At 37.5% G+C, this 22595-nt stretch overlaps 1 protein-coding gene across 6 annotated transcripts in view; it reads left to right on the top strand.

The window, feature by feature from the left end:
• Positions 1-22595, top strand: part of XRCC4 (X-ray repair cross complementing 4) — a 182281-nt gene that overhangs the window by 11523 nt on the left and 148163 nt on the right. For 4 of the 6 annotated variants that reach the window (XM_030004059.2, XM_030004058.2, XM_030004055.2 and 1 more), the window contains exons 2-4: positions 3986-4063; positions 6243-6392; positions 14629-14816. In XM_030004059.2, the coding sequence (XP_029859919.1) occupies positions 6254-6392; positions 14629-14816 (327 nt within the window). In that variant the 5' untranslated portion in view covers positions 3986-4063; positions 6243-6253. The remainder of the gene's footprint in view (positions 1-3985; positions 4064-6242; positions 6393-14628; positions 14817-22595) is intronic. The other 2 variants (XM_030004060.2, XM_030004057.2) reach the window with 1 other exon arrangement.

Below are 22595 nucleotides of genomic sequence, written 5' to 3'. Positions count from 1 at the left end.
AATGCTCTTCCTCTTGAAGTATTGAGTTAATGGAATTTTAAATTAACTTGAGAGAATATCAATTTGTATGAAATATATCTCTAGAAATGTTCATAAATATAGACATTATCTTATTTCCTTCTGTTGGAAAATGTGAAAATAGCTTGTTTTAATCTTTAAAAGCAATCCGAGTTTTTCTTGACTGGTTTAAATCTCCAATAATCCATTTATAAGTACATATAGCATCTCCTGAATAGTACCTGTTCTCTGATTATAGGTTAACCATTCACTTTCTTCTGATTATTGGTTTCTGATTTGTAGTGTATGTTGTGGTCAAGCCAATGACAGAAAGGATCAAATTATACACTTTAATAGCAGTGTGCTGTAAGTGCTGGTCTTCTATTCCAAGCCCACTGTAGATAGCTTCCTATTTTTCTCAACAAGAAAGCACTTAAGTTAATTGCTCCATTAGAAAGACATAGTAGCCCTTTCTGATCTGTAAGTATCCTTCCATGCATAGCTGCTGAAGTTTGGAACACCTGCAGCTGAAGCAATTTGAAAAAAAGCCATTAGTCTGCATGGAAAAAAATAAAGTGCTGAAGTTCAAACTATTATCAATGATGCTGTGTTGGAGCAGCCTAAAAGATTTGGCTTTTGGTCTATGCCTAGTGCTATCCGAAACAACATATAAAATTCTTTGTAAACCAATTTTAAAAGTGTCTTGTTTATTCAGAAGCAACTGTGTACACTCTTTGTTCAGAGAGTAGACTCCAGTCAATTGCACACCAGCCAACAGCTGATTTCTCCTTAGAAAGAAACATTGCCTAATATAGATCATAGAAGCCAAAGACCAAAGGGACAAAGTGCTAAAGATAAACAGCTCAATCCTCAACTGTTTGAAGGCCTCAATAAAGCCTCTGATGAACAAATTTGGGGTGGGACTCAACTGTTCCCACCTGCAAGCTTGTCTCAGATCCTTGGCTCTAACACGGTGAGGTGCTGGTATGTGGTGTGACCTCCTGTGCCCTTAAGGAGAAAAACACTGGCTTTCTTATGGCCCTAATCAATCAGTTTCTCTGCAGCTTTTCTTCATCATAGTTAAGGGAGGAAGAAAGTACTGACTGCTCTCATTTTATTGAGACAGTGAATGGAAAAAGCCTACAGAGACAGTGTTGCTGAATATTGAACTGTACTTGAAGGTACTCCGCTGGTCTAATAGACTCAGAGGTGCTTTTTAGACTGCAATAGTGAGGGTCTGATTTCAGTAATTTAGTTTGTTGGATAGCTATAAAAATAGTCTTGTTTTATGCAGCGAGGTTTGTTTTTTTTTAATAAGCTTCAGCAGTGGCTGGACTGCTAAATAGTGAGAGTGCCAGAATTCAGGTGGCTGTTTTAACCATTTTGAACATTAATACCATTCTTACCTGTGTCCCTATCTTTCCACCCAAAGATGTGAAACTAACTCTTGAAGTTTCAACTCTCCCTCATCATTTATATTTTTGGATGTCTTTCGTAATGAAATTATGACTTGGTGGAGATGGGGATGTTAGTAAAATCTTAAAAAGCGGTACCAGCTTCTACAAGCTTGTGCGACCAGTTCTGTGGAAGTTCAGGCCCCAAGCTGACATGTATTTTACAGACCCCTATGTTAGTACATCTGCAGTTATTTTGTTCTGGCTGAGTGTCTGGCCCAGAGTACTTAAAACAGCTGTGACTCTTTATGCTTCAGTTTTAGGTGTAGTGTTAATGGATTATTTGAGACAATAGCCACAACAGAGAAGTGGTTTGGCATTCATTTAAAAATTTACTGTTAGTGTTTCTAGTAGGACTACTTTTTGAATGTATAAAGGTAGATTTGTAGATGAGCACATGCAGGACTATTGGCTGGAATTTTGCATGTGTGGTGGTTATGACAATGAATTATTCTGTTGAATCATTGGTGTTTTAAAGCATTATTTAGATATTAGATTGAAATGTACTTAATTTTTTCACTTTTAGAATCTACATTTAGGGTTTGGGACATAATGATGTCAACAGTAAAAATGTGAAACTTAACTTTGTTGCACCCTTGATGCTATGATAAGCCTCTCATTTGTGTATATATGACATCTTCTGCTGTGGAAATGACTCAAGATTGTGGATTCAAGCAAATTACTTGGAGTTGTGTTATCAGTCTTCTACATTCCTGGAGAGAACACTCGTTGTTGGCCAAGTTGAAATATTTGTAAGGTGGGGGATTTTTTGGGGTGTTAATTTGGGGAAGGGGAGCTGAACAATCTGCTTTGGCAAATCTGCTCTTCCTGTGCCCCTCAGACTTTGGCAGTGCACAGCATTTCTTCCCTGCCCCCCCCCAAAAACCCCTGGAGCAGAAACTCCGGTAGGAACATTATCACTTTTTACACACAAGTACTTGATCTGTGAAGAGTCACATATGCTTGGCATATTGAAAGCTGATGGGGTCATGAGAGAATATAGTAAGCAGGCAGGTGAATTGAGACAGGTTAGTTTTAAGGAGGGTGGTTTAGTTTACTTCAGCTCTTGAAGTATAGAGCGACATATCTTTTAAAGATGTTGAACAAAGTTGTGAATCCTGTGAGCATACAGCTAACTGCAGGTATTCAAGTAGGACGTCCAACTTCCTCCCCTTGAAATTCGTGTTTTGGAAATATACTGGTGTGCATATGTTACTGGTTTGCCTTCAGAGTGGATAAGATGCATGCACTCATCTTATAGTAAATTAACAGGCAGTATGCTCTGATTTAGTTTCTGTATTTTTTTCTTTCATTAGTGGTAATTGCTAGTTGCTAAATAGTTAGGCAACTGCTGTTTTTTGTTGTATTCATGCTTCAGCTGCGTTTATCTGTTTACTCAACACTACACTGAACTCTGGAAGAGTTGTGGTGTTGGGAGATTTGTGGAAGAGGGGTTTGGGGTTTTTTTGTTTGTGTGGCTTTTTGTTGTTTGGTTTTTTTACAAACAGGTTTTAAAAAGCAGTAAGGTACAATATTTTTGTTTGTAGTGATGTTTGTGTATTCTGTGTAGGTCAGACTAATTTTCATGAAGAAGCTTTGTTTCTCTTGAATATAAGTGAATAGTAGCCATTATATACAGTGAAGAATCCTTAAGCTTTTGCTAATGGGTTGGAACAGTTGAATGCTTGGAGATCTCAAGCAAGGCTGAGCTCTGCTTTGTGAGGCAGTTTCTAAACATGTAGTGGTAGCAAATACTCCTCTCAAAAGGTCAGTGAGCACAATGAAGGAGGTAAAAGCTAGGAGAAAAAGTATTTTCATTTTATGCTCTTGTAAAATTGTTCAAAGATGCACAGTAAATTGTGGAAAAGCTTGACAACTATATGTTGCATTTTATTATGAAATATAGAACATTCTTCTGCGTTGTATCACCTCGCAATATTTGTTTTTGTTGAAGTTGTGTTTTACCACAGGTATACAAATTGTATGGAAGCTTTCTCAGTTCTGCTAACAGGTTCATCCCTTACAATGGCAACTGACCTCTTATGAATGATGTCTAAACAGAATCTTCATTTTTAGCTGTTCCACATCACTTCAGTGAAATAGTGATGTGTGAAGACGGATGCATGGGAAGCACAGTATTATGATATGAGATGAATTTCATCTCAGGCCTTAAAGACCTTGTTAGTGCATCTTTAAAGAAATTTCCTTTCCTATGTGACTCTTGACATCACTGTTTCTGACTGAGGACTGACACTTCATTCTCTTTTTCGTCATATAAATAGAAAATCTAACTCTTTGCTTTGCTTTCTGTTATAACAGTCTACATTAAAAAGACAGCCTCTGGTGCAGGTGGTTTTCACTGAATGCTGCTCTGCTTTGTGATAAGAATCAAATGCAACAAAGCAAAAACTCCCTATTGAACTATATATGTGCATCAGTACTTTGTATGCGATCTGTCTGGGTTCTGTGCAATTGTTTTACAACCTTTAAGTAAAAAAGAATAATTAAAGTTTTTTAAAAACATTGTCTTTCAGAGGTGGACTTCTATGAAAAAAATTTCATAAGAGACTCTGTATTCCAGAACGAGCAAAAAGCAAAACGGAATCTGGCAGGTAAAGGAGAATACGTGTGTGTGTGCTTAAACATCCTGCACACACTACTTGTGCTTTCTGTCCTGTGCTCTTTATTGACCCATGTCCAGGCAGTTAGTGCACTGCAAATCTTTAAAATGAGTTTAATTCTATAGTCACTGATTGCCTTGTTCCAGGCCTCCATGCCCCAAATATTTTATTTTCTGTTCTTGGTTACGGGTACATGGACATACTGTAGATTTTCAGAAGTGGCCAGTTGCTTGGAAATAGAAGAAATTTTTTTTGGAATCAAACTAATTTTTCAATATTGCTTTTAAGTAGTTTTTTAGTTTCTGGCACATTTTCTGTGAATAGAAAGGTGGAGTATGACATCTGTAAGAGTATAAGCAGTGTTGGTTTATGGATGTAGATAGTAAAGTCATCCCTCTTACTGTTGTTGGTGAGAATTTATGATGCTTAGCTGTATGTACATGATTTATCTCCTACTCCTACCATAGCTTTTGAATCCTAAACTCTTCAGAAAAATATTATGAACAAGGAAATGTTATGGTGCTTATGTGAACTTAAGCTTTAAGCTGGAAAAATAAAGTTAGCGCTTTGAGTATTTGGTGATGAAAATGTAATGGGTAGTCAGGAACGCTGGAAGTGCCTAGTGACATGTTTTAGCCAAAGTTCAGCTTGGAATTTGTAGCAGGCACTTTATGTGATGTACCTCTTACTGTTTAAAAAATGCTATTTGTTAGTGCAAGGTGATCTGTGGTTTAATTAGCCATCAGAAGTAGTTAAGGTATTGTTTCATTAACTTTATTGATATCTATAATGAATGTTTGTATTACTGACAATGCAGCTGTTGTCTAGCTGTTAATGCAGCTTTAGGCTTGAAAAACAAGTCTTATATTCATATATTTTGCTGCTTTTGAATACTGTGCACTTGTCTGGACAAGGGAAAGACATTTTCAAATGTTGTTGGGTGCAGAGTTGAGTAAAGGTCAGACACAGTGCAGTCAACTGCGGTTAAAACTGTTCCCCCTAACCTGAAAATGCCAACTTTTTGGGAGGCCGATGGTAGTAAACTTTGTATCTAGATTTGGCTCTCAATGTCCATGAGCAAAGAAAGAACTTCCCTCTACTAGTGCATGAAGAACCCAGTCCCCTCAGGACCTGAGTTGAACCTGATCACGATAACTTACTGCTACACTTGAGATGGAAAACTGATAGAGCTTTTAATACTTAACCTGTCCAAGCATCACTGTACTCAGTGCGTGTATCTTAAATGCCTCAGTTGTGTTTTTCCTGCTTTTATCAATACATGCTATTTTTAGTGTGTGAGTGAACATGTAGCCCTTCTACATTCACTTCATCCTTTAAAAAAAAAAAAAAAAAATTGAAAAGCCCCAAACAACTGAACACCCCAAACCAAACTCTCCAGGTACTGGACAACATGAAGCATTTTCAGTGAAAATACTGTATGTCAGTGTTAACTTCAGAATTGGCTGTTTCTTCATTATTCTGCAGAGCAAATTGCCAAATGCAGTTTTAAAGTTCTTGAGTACTGTGAGGATTCATTATTGTCACATTATAAATAAATACATGGGATTCTTTAGAAGGTCTTATGTCAAGTACAGATTGCCAAGTTGCTTTGATATTAAGCAAAAAATTCACTGTAGCATCATAAATTTTGTTGTCTGCAGCATCCAGTTTTTAAATTTCTTTGGTTGCTGGCATCCACTACAACCCCTGCTTTGCAGTGAAGCTTAGTAGCATGCTTTCATATGGCAGTCTTCCAGATGGATATTGATTATTTTGACTTATATTCTGTGTGCTATATGTTGGCTGATAGCAGACAGTAAGTTAAAAACATAGCCATGGGGAAGTGCTTGTTTATTGTAATTTTCTGTTCCCCAGCTTCCTGATACTTAGTTTCTTAATCTGGGACTATTCAAATATATTTGATTGTTGGCACTGTGCTTTTAAACCTTACTTATTGTAATCCAGTTTTCTGTTTGGAAATATCACCAGTTCTCTGAAAAACTGAATTTGTGGAGGAAAGTAAAATGAAATTCAAAGTATGCTTATATTTGTGGGGTTTTTTTGTGGTTTTGTTCCCCCCCCCCCCCCCGAAGCTAGTTATGTAAAACTGCTAAGCACTTCTGGAAAATAAGCCATTGTTTATAACAAGATTATCTTACTTCCTAAACAGGTGTCTGGAAAATGGAGAAGACTTTGAACAGAATTCATCCAGTTTCTGATCCAGAAGCAACATATTTTCTACAAGTATCATGGGAAAAAGATTTAGGCACTGGCTTTGGTATAATACTTAGTGATGGTCAGTGTGCATGGACTGGGACAGGTAATAATGGAAAGAATAAGAATTGTTCTAAATTATTACCGTTCTTTATCATTATTTGTAAACACTTTCTGAACTGTGACCCACAACTTGTATCAAGAACTTTTTATGAGTATTACCTCTCCCCCGTGATGGAGGAGGTGGGGCTCATGATCTTCTAGGACGTTTTCAGAGATCTTTCAAATCTGGAAAGATTGTGTGTCAAACCTAATGCTAATTCATTTAGCATAGGGATATGCAGTGTTTTGTTTTTTCTCAAGAATATAATTTCTTGCAGTGATATTGGAGTACCACTTATGTGTCTTCTCCAGGTCCTTGAACAAATGTGTCATACAAGTTCCATTTGCAAATTATAGTTCATGAAGCATTTAATTGCAGATGTTTTTTAAATGGTTTCATAAAATCTTAAGAATTAAATGTAGTTGTATTTGGTACTCAGGTGAATTTTTGAGAAGAATGGACAAGAAAATACATTTTTCCTGGGCATAAGTTATCAGAAGAAAAAAAACCAACCGGCCTATGCAATTCCCCCCCCGCCCCCCCCCTCCCCAAACCCTGAGTAAGATGATGGTTGTCTTAATATGTGCATGCTTCTCTCATTCACACCTAGCGAAAGAAGGAAATATTTGTGTGTTCCTTTAGAAATGTGTCAAATACTTGATCAAAAGCCCTTTTCTCAGTGGCAAAAATATTTCAAAGGGAGGAAAGAATGATATATTTTACAGCATATTGTAAGCAAAAATATTTTCCTGACTTTTTCTGAATTATAAGACTAGATTTCGTGTAGTTCCTTCTTTCCTTCTCCCTGTCCAATAGACGTTGTTTTTCCCCAGTTCCTACATAAGTCAAGCTTTCACATAGGCCTGGTATAGATATAGATATATAAAAATATATATAAATAAAATAGTGGGTTTTGTATGTATATACATGTATACAAACTATATATATTTGTGTGTATATTTAGTTCCTGTGCATAAAAAGAAGCTTAATCATTCATTAACCTTCTTTTGAATACAATTGTTACCTTTCTCTTCTTTCAGACCTAGGGATCAAGACTAAGTTAAAATATGTCTACGTATGTATTAAATCTGCTCTTCCATATTCCCTTTAACATTTCAAACACACTATTGATTAGGAGTTCCTGCAAAAGACAAATACATACATTCCAATGCTGGTTCCCTGTAGTCTGCTATGAAGGGTTTTTCTTTCTTGATTTGGTAATAGGATAGTGAAACTATATATTTTCAAAATAACAAAAAACATGTTACCATTGATAAATATGTAAATAATTAAGCATACTAGTTTTTTTGTTTAAAAGCTTTTCTGGTTGTTCTTGCATAACTTTAAAATCCCCAGCTTAAAATTCACAAAAAGCTGATTCTTTAAATCCGTTATTTTTCTAAGTAAAAGCTATGTTACTATAACTGGAAGAGTATAGAAAAAATATGCAAACACAGTTCTCATTTTGTTAACTTCCTGCATCTGGCAGAATGGCTGGATGATCATTTTCCAAAACAGAGGACCAGTGAAAGCAAGATGAGCTCACTCTATTAAAAGAAAAGAAGGAAACACACAACAGTTTAGCATGAGCACTGGGTACTCATCCAAGGAGAGTGCTTCTGTTTCTTCTGCAAGAATCTGATCCATTTCTAAGGAATTCCTGTTGAATTTGTAGTCCTTTCAATAATTTCATTAGGAGTTGAAGTTCTTCTGCATGAGGCTTTCCTACTGCACAGATCTGGGTTTTTGTACACTCAATGTTGTTTTTGATCACTTTTTCTAAGTTATTACATCATGTTTGAGACTGCTTAGGTTCTAAATTCAAAACCTGGGAGGAGGGAAAGCAGTGGTCAGAAAATTCTTGCTATGGAAATCCCTTTTGGGTTTCTCACACTGTGGATTATTTTGCTTGGCAAGACCTACCAGGAAGTGAGTGAGAGTTGCTGATGGAGTTGTCTTTTATGGTTTTTGTATGTTTAATGTGATGATGAAAAGTGTTAGGAGTCCTATTTAAGGAGAAAAAAAAAATCTGGGGGGAGGAGAAGCACACAAATATGCAATATGATCTGATGTATTCACTTGGTATTGGGTTAAAGAACTACAGATATATGGATTTATACATTTCATGTTTCTCTGACGATTCATCAGTTCTGCTAGTTCTATAAGATAAAGGAACATGCAGCATGTACAGGCACCACAGGAGAAAAAACCCACAGTGCTCTATTACAGTATATTAGTGTCTTTGGTTTCTTAGCTTTCTTATTTTCATTAAAAGTTTATCTAATTTTTCTCAGTTTTTAAATAGTTGTTCTAAAGAAACACTTATTTTTGCAAGTATTTCCAACTTATTTTTTCTGCTGCTCTTTTCCTTGTACTGCAAGGGTTTCCACGTTTCTGTCTGTACTGTTTTGGGGGACTTAAGGGAGTTGCTGACATACTAGTGGCCTTTTCTCTCTCAACTCTGTATAGTGTCCTGTACAAGAAATAAGCTAGATAATGAGGAAATGATTGGTGTATGTAGCGTAAAATAGAAATGTTTTAATGGCAAATTTCTTGCTTTTCTTCCCCACTTAATTCTTGTTATTTGTAGTGGATTGTTAGCTCTGCAAGATGAGTGTTGACCAGCATTGTAGCCCCAATCAGTCACTGACTTGGAGGCTTAGCTTTTTTCCTGACAGTAGTTTCACTGTATCATTTTTTTATATGAGAATTACAAGTGCTGCTTTCGGTTTTAAAAAAAAAAAAAGATGCAACTGGCAATTGTTAAAGTCTTAAGCCTTTCTGATAACATCCGTTTCATCCTTACAATAAGCTTTAAAAATCTTGGAAAATACTTCTACTACTTCATCTAGGATATTTAAATGTGTTCAGTTATGTTGGGGCTGAGGGTTGAACACTTGGCTTACAGTGACACAGGGAAGAACTGATAGCATGTGCAATGGCTAGTGTAAGTTAACAGCATCCAGCTTTGCAGCAATGTTTGTAACAGTACCAAGTCCTGTTCTGAAATTCATACCTGTCAGTCTTAATGTGTGAGGGGATTCATGCACAACTGACTTTGACTTAGCAGTTGCTTGCTTGTAGGTCTTTTCATGTTTGCAGTGCTGCCTGCATGCTGGCTTTGCTCTTGTTCATGTCCCTGTATGCCAGCTGCAGCTGTGTCTGGTATATAGGGAAGGAGGCAGTGATGCAGCATTGTAGCTAAATAGTGTGGCTGTGCACTCAAAAGTCCTGTTTGTAGGACAAGTACTAGCTGGCTATATACATGGCCCTCTGTCTTAGCCTCTTTCCCTTCATGTATTAGGAACGGGTTTTACATGTTAGAAAAAAAGATAGTTGTGATGTCCATGCAGTGAAAAAAGAGTTCTGATACACCTTTATCCATTTCTCTCTCTCTGTGCCCTGTGTTCCCTTTCATAAAGATTTTTTTAAACCCCAACTTAGTGAAGAGGGCTGCTGCTTACTTTTGCTCTGTTTAAATTTGTCTTGTTGGGTTGTAGGAATAAATTTGAAAAGTGTAACCTGATCTTCAAATGATGATATTAAAACATTTATGTTTTGAATCTTGGGTTTATTAGGTGTCTCAGAGTATTTCAGTGCCCTACAGCTCATCACTATTAGGCTGTGTACAAAAACATTTATGTATGATTGTCTATTATATCTGCTGTAATGGACAGCAGAATACTGTTTCCATTTTGGGAGATGTGATTTTATGAAGAGCACACAGCTTGAGTTTACAAATCTGTAGGGACACACAGTAATAATATGCCACGCTTCACCCTGGCCTCTTTTTTCCACCCCTCTCCATTGTTTTTTTTCTTTCTCTGCAGTATAGATAATGCAACTTTAAATGTAAGCATAGAAGCATCTTTTCCAATCTGGAATACTGATTATTAAGTTATTTTATTTCTGGTTTATTCTAATGCATGCTCCACAGCACTCCTATATTCTTTTCAATGTATAATGGCATTTCTGCGATTTCTGACATCTGTTGAATATTTGTGGTGTTTCATACCTGGTAAAATGCTATCTATTGTGCCTTGTCGTTTTACTTTATGTTAGGCTAGTATGAGTGTGACAGGTTTCCTCTTTTATCTTTAAAAGAAGAGGGGAGCAGAGAATACTCATTTTTAAGCGTTTTCTCTTAAGGAGAGTATGGGCAGCTTTGTGACAGACTTCAGACTGCTATAGGCCTGACATTTCACATCTTAGTCTAACAAAGACTGACTTGCTCATATTTATTGAGCCTAATTCCATCTTTTTTTTTTTTTTTCCTCTTATGACTCCAGAACAGTTCAGTTCCCTTGTGTCCCTTTGCTTTCTAGCTTTTGAAGGACCTAACACATTTGAATCTGTTGAGGAGAAAATGCCTTGTGCTGGGGAATAACTAATGTGATTCTGACCTACTAATTTATCCTTCTAACGTGAGTGTATCTGCAGGCTCAGATTTTGCACAGAAGGGGGTAGTTTCTCCTTGTGTCAACTGTTTGTTTCCTTGCAGTGGTGACATTAGCATGTTCTCTTTTGCCACCTGCATTTCCTTTTTCACCTAGCTGGTTGCCTGTGTCTTAGCGTAATGGAGTGGGCTGTTAGTGACTGACCTGCCTTACCAGATTTTGCAGATATATGGTAATCACTTAAGGTCATTAGCAAGGTAGTATTAAAAAAGAAAAAAAAAAAAAGGCACAGAAACCCTAACAAAAAACGCCAACAACCCCCCTTAGTTAACTCTAAGATCAGTAACATCTACATGTTTTCTATGTTGTGAGATGTGTAGAGAGGACTACAAAAGCTAATACTTACAAACAAGGAAGAGGGGGTTGTGTAAGTCGAAGCTGGGGGCAGCCTTTGGCTGCAACGACTATTGAGTTAGGGGAGTTCAGGACTGTTGAGAGGAGGGAACAGAGTAAAAAGCAGAATAACAGCCCTAGATTTCAGGAGAGCAGACTTTGACCTCTTCCAAGCTCCCTTTAAAAGAATCCCATGCGATATGGCTTCTTTGTCTTAGTCTTTGCTCGTTAAGATTTGCCTTTAGAAATCCCAAGCGCCTCACTCAGATCAGTGGGAAAGTCAGAAGCAAAGGAGACTTACCCTTGGAGGAGGATGAGGTTAGAGAATGTCTTAAGAAACTGGATCTACCCAAGTCCATGGGACCTGATTGGATGAAACTCTGAGTACTGAGGGATCTGCCCCATGGTATTGTGAGGCCACTCTTGATTGATTTTGCAAGGTAATAGTGATCAGAGGGATTTTTCAAGAACTGGAAGAAATGTCTCTCTTACCTTGGGGAAGGGTAAGGGGATGGATCTGGGTGACTGGAGGCTGGTCAACCAGAGGGTGTTGAAGGAATAATCCTGGAAGCCATTTTTGAAAAATGCTAAAGACAAGATGGTGGGTAGTCAGTATGGGTTTACAAAGGGGAAATCATGCCTGACCCACCCGATAACCTTCTCTTAAATTACAAGCTTGTTGAATGAGGGAAGGGCAGTGGATGATGTTTATTTTGGCTTTAGCTAGCAAGGGTTTCAACACTGTGTCTTCTAACATCCTCATAGACAAACTTGTAAGGTATGGACTAGATAGATGAACAGTGGAATGTATTGAGCTCAGCCAGTTCAACCAGATTTCAAAGGGTTGTGATCAGTGGCATGAAGTCTAGCTGGAGGCAAGTTACTAGTGGTCCTGTACCACAGGGGTCAATACTGTGTCCAGTACTGTTAACATCTTCATTAATCATTTGGATGATGATGCAGTGCATCCTCAGCAAGTTTACAGATGATGCAAAACTGGGGGGAAGGGTTGACAGAGGATTGGGTTGCCATTCAGAGGGACCTGAACAGGCTGGAGAAATGGGCTGACAGGAGTCTCATTAAATTCAACAAAGGGAAATGCAAAACTGTATACCTGGGGAGGGGGAAGCCCCCAGCCTGTACTGGTGCCTTGGGTGACTGGCAGGAAGCAGGTCCCTGGTTGAAAAGGACTTGGGAGTCCTGGTGGACAAGAAGATGAACATGGGCCAGCAATGTGGCCTCGTGGCAAAGGCGGCCAACAGTCTCCTGGGCTGCATAAGGAAGCAGGTCAAGGGAGGTGATCCTTCCCCTCTGTTGAGCCCTGGTGAGACCTGTGATGCAGTGTGCAGTTCTGGGCTCTCCAGTATGAGAAAGACATGAACTTAGGGAATTGAGTCCAGTGACAGTCCCTGAAGATGACTGAAGTACTTGAGCATCTGTCACGCTAGGAGATGCTGAGAGAGCTGGGACTGTGCAGCCTGGAGGAGAGAATGCTCAAGGAGATTTTGTCAATGTGTATTAATTAATACCCGATGAGAGGGAGTAAAGAAGTTGCAGCCAGGCTCTCCTCAGTGGTGTCCAGTGAAAGGACGAGAGGCAGCAGGCACAAACTGAAATACAAGGAATTCCATTTAAACACTGGAAAAAAACTTTTTACCATAGGGGTTACCAAGCACCGGAACAGATTGCCTGAAAAGTACAGTCCTTGGAGAAATTCAAAACCTATTCAAAACATGGTCCTGAGCAACCTTTGTAGTTGACCTTTCTTTGATCAGTGGAGTTGGATGAGACGATCTCCAGAGGTCCCTTCCAACCTCAACCACTCTGAGTCTGTGAAAATAAGCAAAAATTACTGAAGTTGCAGAATTAATCCAGAAATCCTGAAGTCTGTGAGGATATAGCTATTCATAGCAAATAAGTGTACATTTACCTCTTTGCTGTATTTTTATATGATGGATTGATTTGATATGTACTGCCTCTTTTGCAATACGAGGGTAGCTACTGTGACAAGAAGAAGGTTGGAGAAAAATGAGGCAATCTGAACAGGCTCATGTTTGATTGAAATGCTGTTCTATTTTTATTGGTATGATTTCAGTGCATACGTCTGTGCAGGCTTATGTCTCTGAAACTCTTCAAAAGCATTTGTATAGAGAAGAAATAGTTATTAATAGGGGTTTTAAGTGGGATACTTTAAGTCACTTGCAGTTATGTGAAGGATGTATTTTGGGTTTTGTTTTTTGGGGGGGGTGGTGTGTGTGTGTTTTTGTTTGCTTTTTTGTTTTGTTTTGGTGTTTTGGTTTGGTTTTGTTGTTTTTTTTTCCCAGGCTGTCACAAACTAATGTCCTTTTGCATATCTTGTGCTCTCAAATGCTGGGCAAATGCTACAAAGGTCTAAGAGCAAGCAGGGGTGGATGACAATCTAGAGCAGTCTTCCTCGGAAGATTTGTCAGAGGAAATGGAAACACTTCTGTTAAGTAAACATCTAAAATACTGTATCAGTAGGCTACACATTAAAGCCTGCATTATATTATACACATCCTATCTTTAATTTAGTGTCTTTGCTTGTATCTGCCTGTGCAAGAAACTCTGCACTCCTCATTGAGATCATTATTCTAATTAACAATTGATCTCTAAAAGTACTGAGGAAACAGTATGTAGAATAAAATTGAAAGGAAGGAAAATAAACAGGGGCCTAGGTGGTAAAATCAAGAACTGTTTCTTGGTGCTCCTAGTGAATGAAGATTTAGGAAGAAATAAATGATCAGAAGCAGACAGAAAAGGCTATCAACGTTCTCAATGATAGTAATCTTTGGCCTGTTCTATGCCGTATTCAACCATTCTTCATCTTCAAAGGAATGGAATAAAATTTTCTTCATAGACCTGATGTAATGCAAACAGGAGACATATCCCCCATTTAGTGGTCCTTGAATGTGAATGGTAAAACATGGATTCTCAAGTCTCCAGGTGTAGCTTTGTTTGTAAATTGACAGTTTTTTGTTTTTTTTTTTTTAAGGTTGTAAGTTACAAACTTGGAAAACTGGATCTAGAATGTGTGAGGAGACAGTTGCATCTGTTGTCTTACAGGGTTTAGATTACACGCTTTCAAAGAGAACTGAGTGGGCACAGTAGATCATAATTAAAACATTCCACTCTCTTGTAAGGTTAGTGTTATGCAGAATAACTTCAGGCAAGTAGAATTGTGGACTAGTAGCAATAAACCATTTTCAGACAGGAAAAAAGGGACAGAACTGAATTCTTAGGAAAAACACACCATTCCTGCTACATTTCCGTTAGCATCTGGCACACTGATATATGTGAAGGAAAGAATAGCCTCCTAATATTTGCCTGTCCCTTAAGGTGTGTGAGTGTGTGTCTGTATGTACATATAAATATCTATACATGTTCACACACACATGAGTATTTATTTCTCACATGTTTCTTTCTGATAGTATCTGAAGCTGAAATTTCTAGGGAGGCTGCTGACATGGAAATGAATAGAGAAAAGTATGTTGAAGAACTGAAGAAAGCATTGATACCTGGAGAAGAATCAGCTGGCAAATACAACTTTGCTGTTTCAAGAGATGAAGAAAATATGGAGTGTCACTTCTGCTATGAAAGAAATCTGAAAGATGGCTCTGTAAGTAGTTAAATGTTTAAATTTGACAGTTAAACTATGAGAAGGACCTTCTTGGTACATCTCTGTATTTTGTTAAGTTCTTTAAAATCAAATAGACCTGTGATATTCATTCAATCCAAAACATATATATTGTGAACTCTGCCATGGGCCAAACTAGAAACAAGTTTGTGGTTTCCTATCAAAACCTGGTATCAGTAGAACTATTGCTGTGTTACTTTCTTAAATGCTACTGAGTAAGAGTGTTACTTCTGTGTATAAGTCTTGGATTAGTGTAGTGATAGGACAAGGGGTAATGGCTTTAAACTGAAAAAGGGTAGATCTAGATGAGACGTGAGGCAGAAGTTCTTCACTGTGAGGGTGGTAAGACACTGGAACAGGTTGCCCAGAGAAGCTGTGGATGCTCCATCCCTGGAAGTGTTCGAGGCCAGGTTGGATGGGGCTTTGAGCAACCTGGTCTAGTGGAAGGTGTCCCTGCCCATGGCAGGGGCTTGGAACTAGATGATCTTAAGGGTCCCTTCCAACCTAAACTATTCTGTGATTCTGTGATTTATGTTTTGGTTTTTTTAAGCAGAGTATGCCTACATGTTGGAGCTGCAGTTCAGTGTTAAGCTGATATGTTCCATAAGCTGAGACTTTGTCTTTAATTCCTAATTTGGGAAGTATGCTTCCCTTTTGAAATTCCAGCCCTCAATGCACTTCTGCTTTGCTTGCTTTTTCTTTCTTCTCCCTCTATACTCACCCAAATAAGGAAAAATATTAAAATTTAAGGAAGATTATTTTCAAATGCTAAAACATACTGGAAAATGAACTTTTCTATTACTTTAAATATTTTAGAAGCTAACACTAAAATTGTTTCCTGCTTGGAAATGCATTAAATTGCAACTGGGAATGTGGTTCCATGTTGGTTTCTTGGCTGCAAAGGAAAGGACCCTCTTAAATCAAGAAATAAACCAGTATAACCTGTATCTGTAGGCACTTTTGGTTGTTTCACATTGTGGTTTGGTGTTAAAGCTTTTCTGGGGAAGAAACTAGTTTAAGGTAATCCTCCTTGCTTGTTTTCGGTTTTTTTGTTTCTTTTTTCCCTCCTCCAAAAATTAATGCTCTGCCTTTCCTAAGGTTTCACACAGCTTCAGTTGTGCAAGGATAGCAGTTGGGGTGACTGACCACTCAGCAACATTAGTGAAATAATTTGGGTTTAAAAACCACTGATTTAAAATTGTACTGATCCAGTTCAGGGCACAGTTTTGCAATCAGTTTCACTGGCATTATCGAGGGGAAGAAAATAGTGGGGAGAGGATGGAGATGAGATTGCAGATTGAGAAGAGTAGGGTTGTCTTTGGCCAGATCGGTTTTTTTTCCTGGGGAAAAAATCTAGCATGGAGTTGTTGTGTCTGGGAGCTAAGTGTCTAGGAATTGTCCTACCTGCTTTGTTTTAAAAGATTTCTTCTTCAGACCATTGGGACCTGCTTTGCTTCTCATTTGGTTAATTTTGGCAGGTATCACCATTTAAGAAACTAGCAAAGGTGTCTGACTTATAACAAAAACCCAAACCAAAACAAAGAAACTACCTTCTCTGGGGTGTGTCTGTTGGAAGTAGAGGGTGGAAATACTTTTTTCCTCTAAATTGGAAATAGGCAAAGAATGCAGTATAGATATTGGTCACAAACCTGAAATAGGCAAAGAATGCAGTATAGATATTGGTCACAAACTTGAAATGGGAGTATGTGTTTATTTCGCATATGTGTATCTCTTAGATGAGGAGAAAGTCACTTTAAAGAGGGGACCCATTCATATTACCTAATCAGTAGCAGCTCACTTATGTGCTCATTGTCAGAGTCTTGGCTTCATTTTAGTAAGCAGAGGAAGAGAGATTCAGTGGAATGAAGTTCGGATTCTTAAGATTACTTAATTACAGGCCTTTTTCCGTGTGCAATATAGGAAATTTCAGCACATTTGGCTCTTGACTGAGGTGCCAAAAGTTAGGTGATGTAAGTCTTTGAGTCTGCATTATCAATATTTCTGTGCTTTTACCCAAGGACATATGGGCTCTATACCCGCTTCTTGACACTTCTTGTGAGCACACAGGGCTGTGTGCTGTTCACAAAGTTTCTAGGTAAAAAGTACTATATTACATCAGGATTACAAGGTTGGGACCAAATTGTACTTAGAAAATAAGAGCAGCAATTTTAAGAACCCTGTCTTTCTTGTCTGTGTCACACATAATATATTCTAAATACCAGACAGATGAAATACATACTATATTTTTATTACGGGAAAATATCTTCATATATGTGGGCCCACCTAATATATGTTTCCATCAATTAAGGCTTATGAGAAATTTAATTCATATGAAAACATCTCTATGTCAATTTGGGAAAATAATAATCTGGCCAAAGAAGTTGAAAATGCAAAGTGTCCTGATTGCTATGCATGTTTTTAACTTTGGGTGTCAAAAGAATGTTTTTAGAAAATATGTGGTTTCTTGGGTGAAAATACACCTTTTTTTCCTCCTGTACTAAATTAATGCCTACAAATAAAATTGCCAAAGCCTTTGTCAGAATTACAAATAGCTTTCAGGTGTATAACAGGATATGTTCCAAATATATTGCAAATTCTCTGTGAAAGTATTCATGATGTGCATCTTTCACCGTCAGATTAGGAAATTAATCTTCCTGGGCTCTGTACATCCAGAGGGCTGAGAGTCAGCTAAATCTGCATTTACTGCAGAGAAAGCCTAGAGAAACTGCTCTGCAACTTAAACATGACTTACATTCAGTGTTTGTCCCTTAGTAGTGCTTATTCTTCTTACTGGGTATTGTCTTTGCATCTTTCGTTTAGTCGTTACGAATATTTTCTCTTTCTCTTCATATTTCAGCAACTGTATATATACACAAATTACAACCTTCCTAATCTTGGGAAGCGTGGAAGGAGGAAGAAACAGTGATGGTGATGTGTGTGTGGAGAGAGGGGAGCTTTTGGTTAAACTGTGCTGCATTTCTTTTGTTAGATATGCTACCTGTAGTCATACTGAGAGATGTAGTTAGTCTTCATGTTTTTGTTTAAAGTGTGGGCATAAAGGGCAAGGAGCAATCATTTCCAATTATGACAGTAGTGCACATAATACTACTTCCAAGTTAACCCCCCCCGACTTCTGAAATGCATTGTTATACTTTGTGAGCTATAAAATGCTTATCAATTCATGCGGTTCTCTATTATTGCAAATTTTTTCATCCAAGGAGTACACAGGTGCCTAAGAATAAATTTTGTACTCTTAGAACATCAATATACCTTTTGTTAGAGGTATATGCATGCTTGTATACACAAACTCGATAGTTTTAATTAATTTTAATGAAACCTACCCACAGCATGATGTTGGTCACCAACAGTCACCTATACCCATCGCAGGCAGTAATTTTCAGTGCACTGCTCTGCTGTAGTTCTCCATCCAGTCTGGGTAAATCACTGCTTCCTATCAAAAATTAAGAGTAGAATTTCTACAAAATAATTTGCCTTTTTTCTTCTGAATACATCGCAGATTCAGTTGAGTTGGGCCCTTGTTTACAAATTATATTTACACAGTCTATAAATAATTGCTGGCTGAAAAGTCCGCGAGGTTTAGGTATGTGGTGGGTATACCCCAACTGGAATGAGCATGTTAAAAGCATCTTAAAGAATTCACAGTGGTAAATTCTTGCAGCTTGTAAGTCAAGCTGCTTCTTATTCTGTCTCCTTGTTAAGAAAATTAATATTTATTTGTAGATACTATAGTTTAAATGAATAATCTCAAATAACATTCTTGATGCATTTATAATTCACACTAGTTAATAGTAGTATGGTATTTACTAATTTTTGTTACTTTAATTCACAAGAGAGTGCGTCTGAGAGAGCAGAAAAAGAGCGATAGCCTGCAACTCATTTTTTTTAATATCTCATCCATGTGGGAGAATTGCACTGCTACATCTGTGTACACCATCTTGGTGTATCTGTTGATCCCTGTTACTTGCAAATATCCGCACATGTGAAACGTACTCTGTACATGATTAGCATGCTTGATATATAGACTAGGAGCTTAGTGAACGGATCTAATTTGTCCTAAATAACAAAAGCTTTCATTGGTAGTGCATTAGAAGTTAGTGTTTACAATTTTAAGACTTAAAAAGCAGTGTTTACAGTGTTACAGCTCAGTAATTTAATCATTATTGGCTGATGTGAAGTAAAGTTAGCTATGTCACCAATGTCACTTGATTTTTCTCTTGATGAGCATAATTTTCAGCTGGGTAATTACTAATGTATATATATTATAAAATTTATAGACATATACGTGGTTTTCAGGGGCTTAGTGAATGTATAAATCTGAAATACTCTGTTTTCAAAAGTCGTCTTTTTTTTTTTTTTTTTTTTTTTTTTTTCCTTCAGTTGTGTGCTTGTGTATTTGTTTTCCAGTCTTCTGGTAGAGAAAATATGTAGGTGATTTTGGACTAGTGACTGGTAATAGTCACTTGATGATGATAAAATGTGTTAGATACTGAATTTTTTTTTCCATAACTGTACTAAACTGTGGTATTAGAAATAATTTTTACCTTCTTTGGAGCAGCTTGCTAAAGATCTGCTTCTCTAAAATATAATTATGTGCCAAAATTGTACTGGGTGGTCTATAGGAGTGCAAATAAAAATAATGGAGTGGTGATAAAAATAATGGAGTGGTGTTAAGCAAAGGAAAGTGTAGGCATATTACTGGGAAATATTTTCTGATGTTGAAATTTGGTTTACTGCTGAAGTGTTTGCCAGAGGAAGTGGTAGCAGCCCCATTGCGTCAGTCACTTAAAAACAGACTGGACAAAGGAATGGAAAATGCACTGTAAGTAACTATCCTGCACAGGCAGTATAGTACATGAGATGACTTAATAGGCATTCTCCATCCCCAAAACCTGTGAATCTCTGCTTGCCTACCCAGACTACTGTATATGTGAGCTCCATTGGTCTGTGTTGCAATGAAGAACTTGTATTTACAGACACACACACACGCACACACAAATTGAAGAGCAGTAGAGGATGTAGTTTTTGTAAGTTGCCTCATGAAAACAGGTTTATCATCCCTCATTAGGTGCCACAGGTTAGTTGTTCAAAGTTTGTTGGGTCTTTTGTAGCATAGATGAAATATTTGACAGTGGTAAGTCTGACAGATGATCCTCCACTGTAGCAATAAAAGTTGGCATTGTAAACATCTCCTCATTGAGGTAAGCTTACAAACAAGCCCTTGAATATCAGTTTGGTTTTCCTTTCCTAGCTGATAGGGAAGAATAATTATCCCTTGTTTGGTTATGGAAGTAAATAAGTTTAGAGATTAAAAACTTGTCTGTGGTTCCTCAAAATTACTTCCCTATCTTTTGTACTGGCTCATTAAGGCTGGAATTACACTTGTTAGCCAGAGCCCAATTTTGAAGGCCAAAGAGACCTGCAACAACTTAGGGGAGTGTAAGAAGGCGGGCTGCGTCCAGATGTGAAATGCCTTTGACAATTTTTTGTATAGCTTTTACCATCAACATAAGTAAAGATCAGGGGGGTCATTTACACCATCTGTGTAACTGTCATTCAGAAGCCTACAATTTACAATCTAATTCACCTGTTGTTTAGTTGCTGAACAGGTAGGTTCCTTCCATGAACTGATGTCTACTACCAAAGCTAGATGCTTAAAAGTAAGTGCTTGCAACTACTCCAGCACTATCCTGATAGGATGAAACCAAACCTGTATCTCCAAACCCTTTTAAAAGTGTTTATAATGATTAATATATAATAATGATGTATATATAAGATTTAGGTGCTGATGTTTTTTTTTTTTTTTTTTTTTTTTGAATGGATGGAAAACTTCCCCAACTCACAAATAATTCATATCTGATTTAGAGGAGATAGGTATGTAATGTGTTTATTTTGCAGTGTCATAGCTGCATGTAATTTTAAAAGTATCAAAATAAGAATCATAATCTAATTTAAGGGAAGTCCGTAAGGATTTTTGTACTCGCCTTTTTGAAATGGTGATCAAAAAAGTTAAAATGCTGTCTGAGTTTTATAAATACTTGTCCTAGCTGTATCTCAGCCTGATGTCGCTGAGCCTAAAAAATTATGCCTTTAAAAAATCTGATGTGTTTTGTGATTTATCTTCCTTATGACAGGTGGCTTTGCTGTAGGGTATTCAGCACTCTGCCCTTAGGAACTGTTTTTAGGGTGGTGAGGGCAAAGCAGACTGTTAAGAGTCACATTAAAATAACAATGGGTTTGGTATACAGTGGGACTTGTGTGTCAAGCCAGCTGCAGTGCAAAATGGGCCACACACACACAGATCTCAGTAAGGGGCCATTGAGGCTGGGCCAGCTAAACTGCTGCCACCTAAACAAACACCATCACAGAGTCAGTGATTTAGCGCTTGATCTAAGTAGGTGACCACTTGGAAGTAAATCTTTCCAAGTACTTTAGCAAGTCACTCCACATATAATAAATAATGGAAATCCGGCAAGATTTTTTTTGTACTGGCAATTAAGTTGATTAAATAGCCTTTGATAAACAATTATTTGAGTGCTGGCAGTCTTATTTTTTACAGTAATGTGACACGCTCTGGTTTTTTTCTTGCCTTTTGCGTAAATTTGTAAACAGGGAGGACATGAGCTTAAGAAATTCTACCTTAGATACAGTATTGTTGCTAATGAGGCTGATGGAAGAGATGCTGCTATTTGTCCCTTCCATTTCCTGTGGCTGCTTTTCCATGGTCAGTTCTCTGAGTTCCTTATGAATTTACTACAAGTTAAAAACACTTGGAGAAATTCATGCTAACCAAAACTTTTCACAGCATACTGAGTGAGTGAAGTAGAATTGGTAGAGCTCTTTATGCTGTCCAAACTGTCTTGGTTCAAGGTTTGAATAGTTACTTTGCTCCAAACGACTGAGGATACGTTGTTTGGATAACAAAGGTCACTGAGAGTTCAGATTGTTTCCCAGGCAATTCAACTAATTGCTCAACTGAAAATACAGAAAGATGAAATGATTAGTTTTTAGGTCAGTCTTAAAGCAATGACTCTTCTGTATCATTTATATCTACGTACTTCAGGATTTAAGAGCGTAGACTTGAATGAGTTTCTCGGAAGCCTGGTTTAGAAATAGCTTACTAATGTGCCTTATATAACAAAAACATTAAGTGTTATCTTTTGCATAATCTCAGACTTATAGCTGCTACATGATTTTCCCCATCTTGCCCGCTTCATAGGTTTATGCACTTTTCAGGTCTTGTAGGTACACTTTAAATGCAGTAGATCACTTCTGTAGCCTTGAGGTAAGAAAAGCTCTTTTAAAAATTCCCCCCCCCCCAATATTAATGTGTGTACAATATTTGACAAAAGTCCTGGAGAATTAACTTATGCTATTTTCCTTGTTTGGCTTTTGATTGTAATAAGCTATTTGATTGTTTAGCCATTTGATTGCTGCTTCTGATAAGCAATGATTTGGAGAACTGTTGGGGGGAAGTACATTTAAAATACTGGAGGTATATACCTTTAAAAATGAGAGGTTGTTGAAAACAGAAGAATCAAACACTGCGATGAATAAATACTCCTCGAGTTTCTCTCTACCAGTTAGGATTTGTGGATTTCACTGGAACTATCCAACTGAACAAAAATAGTAATTTAACTGGTTTAAGGCCTATTGTCAATGATACTATAAAGGGCATTTTCTTACTTCACAAGTGCAATGACGGTCTAAATATATTAAAAATAAATGTAAAATGTTCTTAAA

Source organism: Aquila chrysaetos, chromosome Z, assembly GCF_900496995.4.
Source record: "Aquila chrysaetos chrysaetos chromosome Z, bAquChr1.4, whole genome shotgun sequence".
NCBI lineage: Eukaryota > Metazoa > Chordata > Aves > Accipitriformes > Accipitridae > Aquila > Aquila chrysaetos.
Note: the sequence above shows the minus strand (reverse complement) of the source record. Positions and strands in the feature narration are given on the sequence as shown.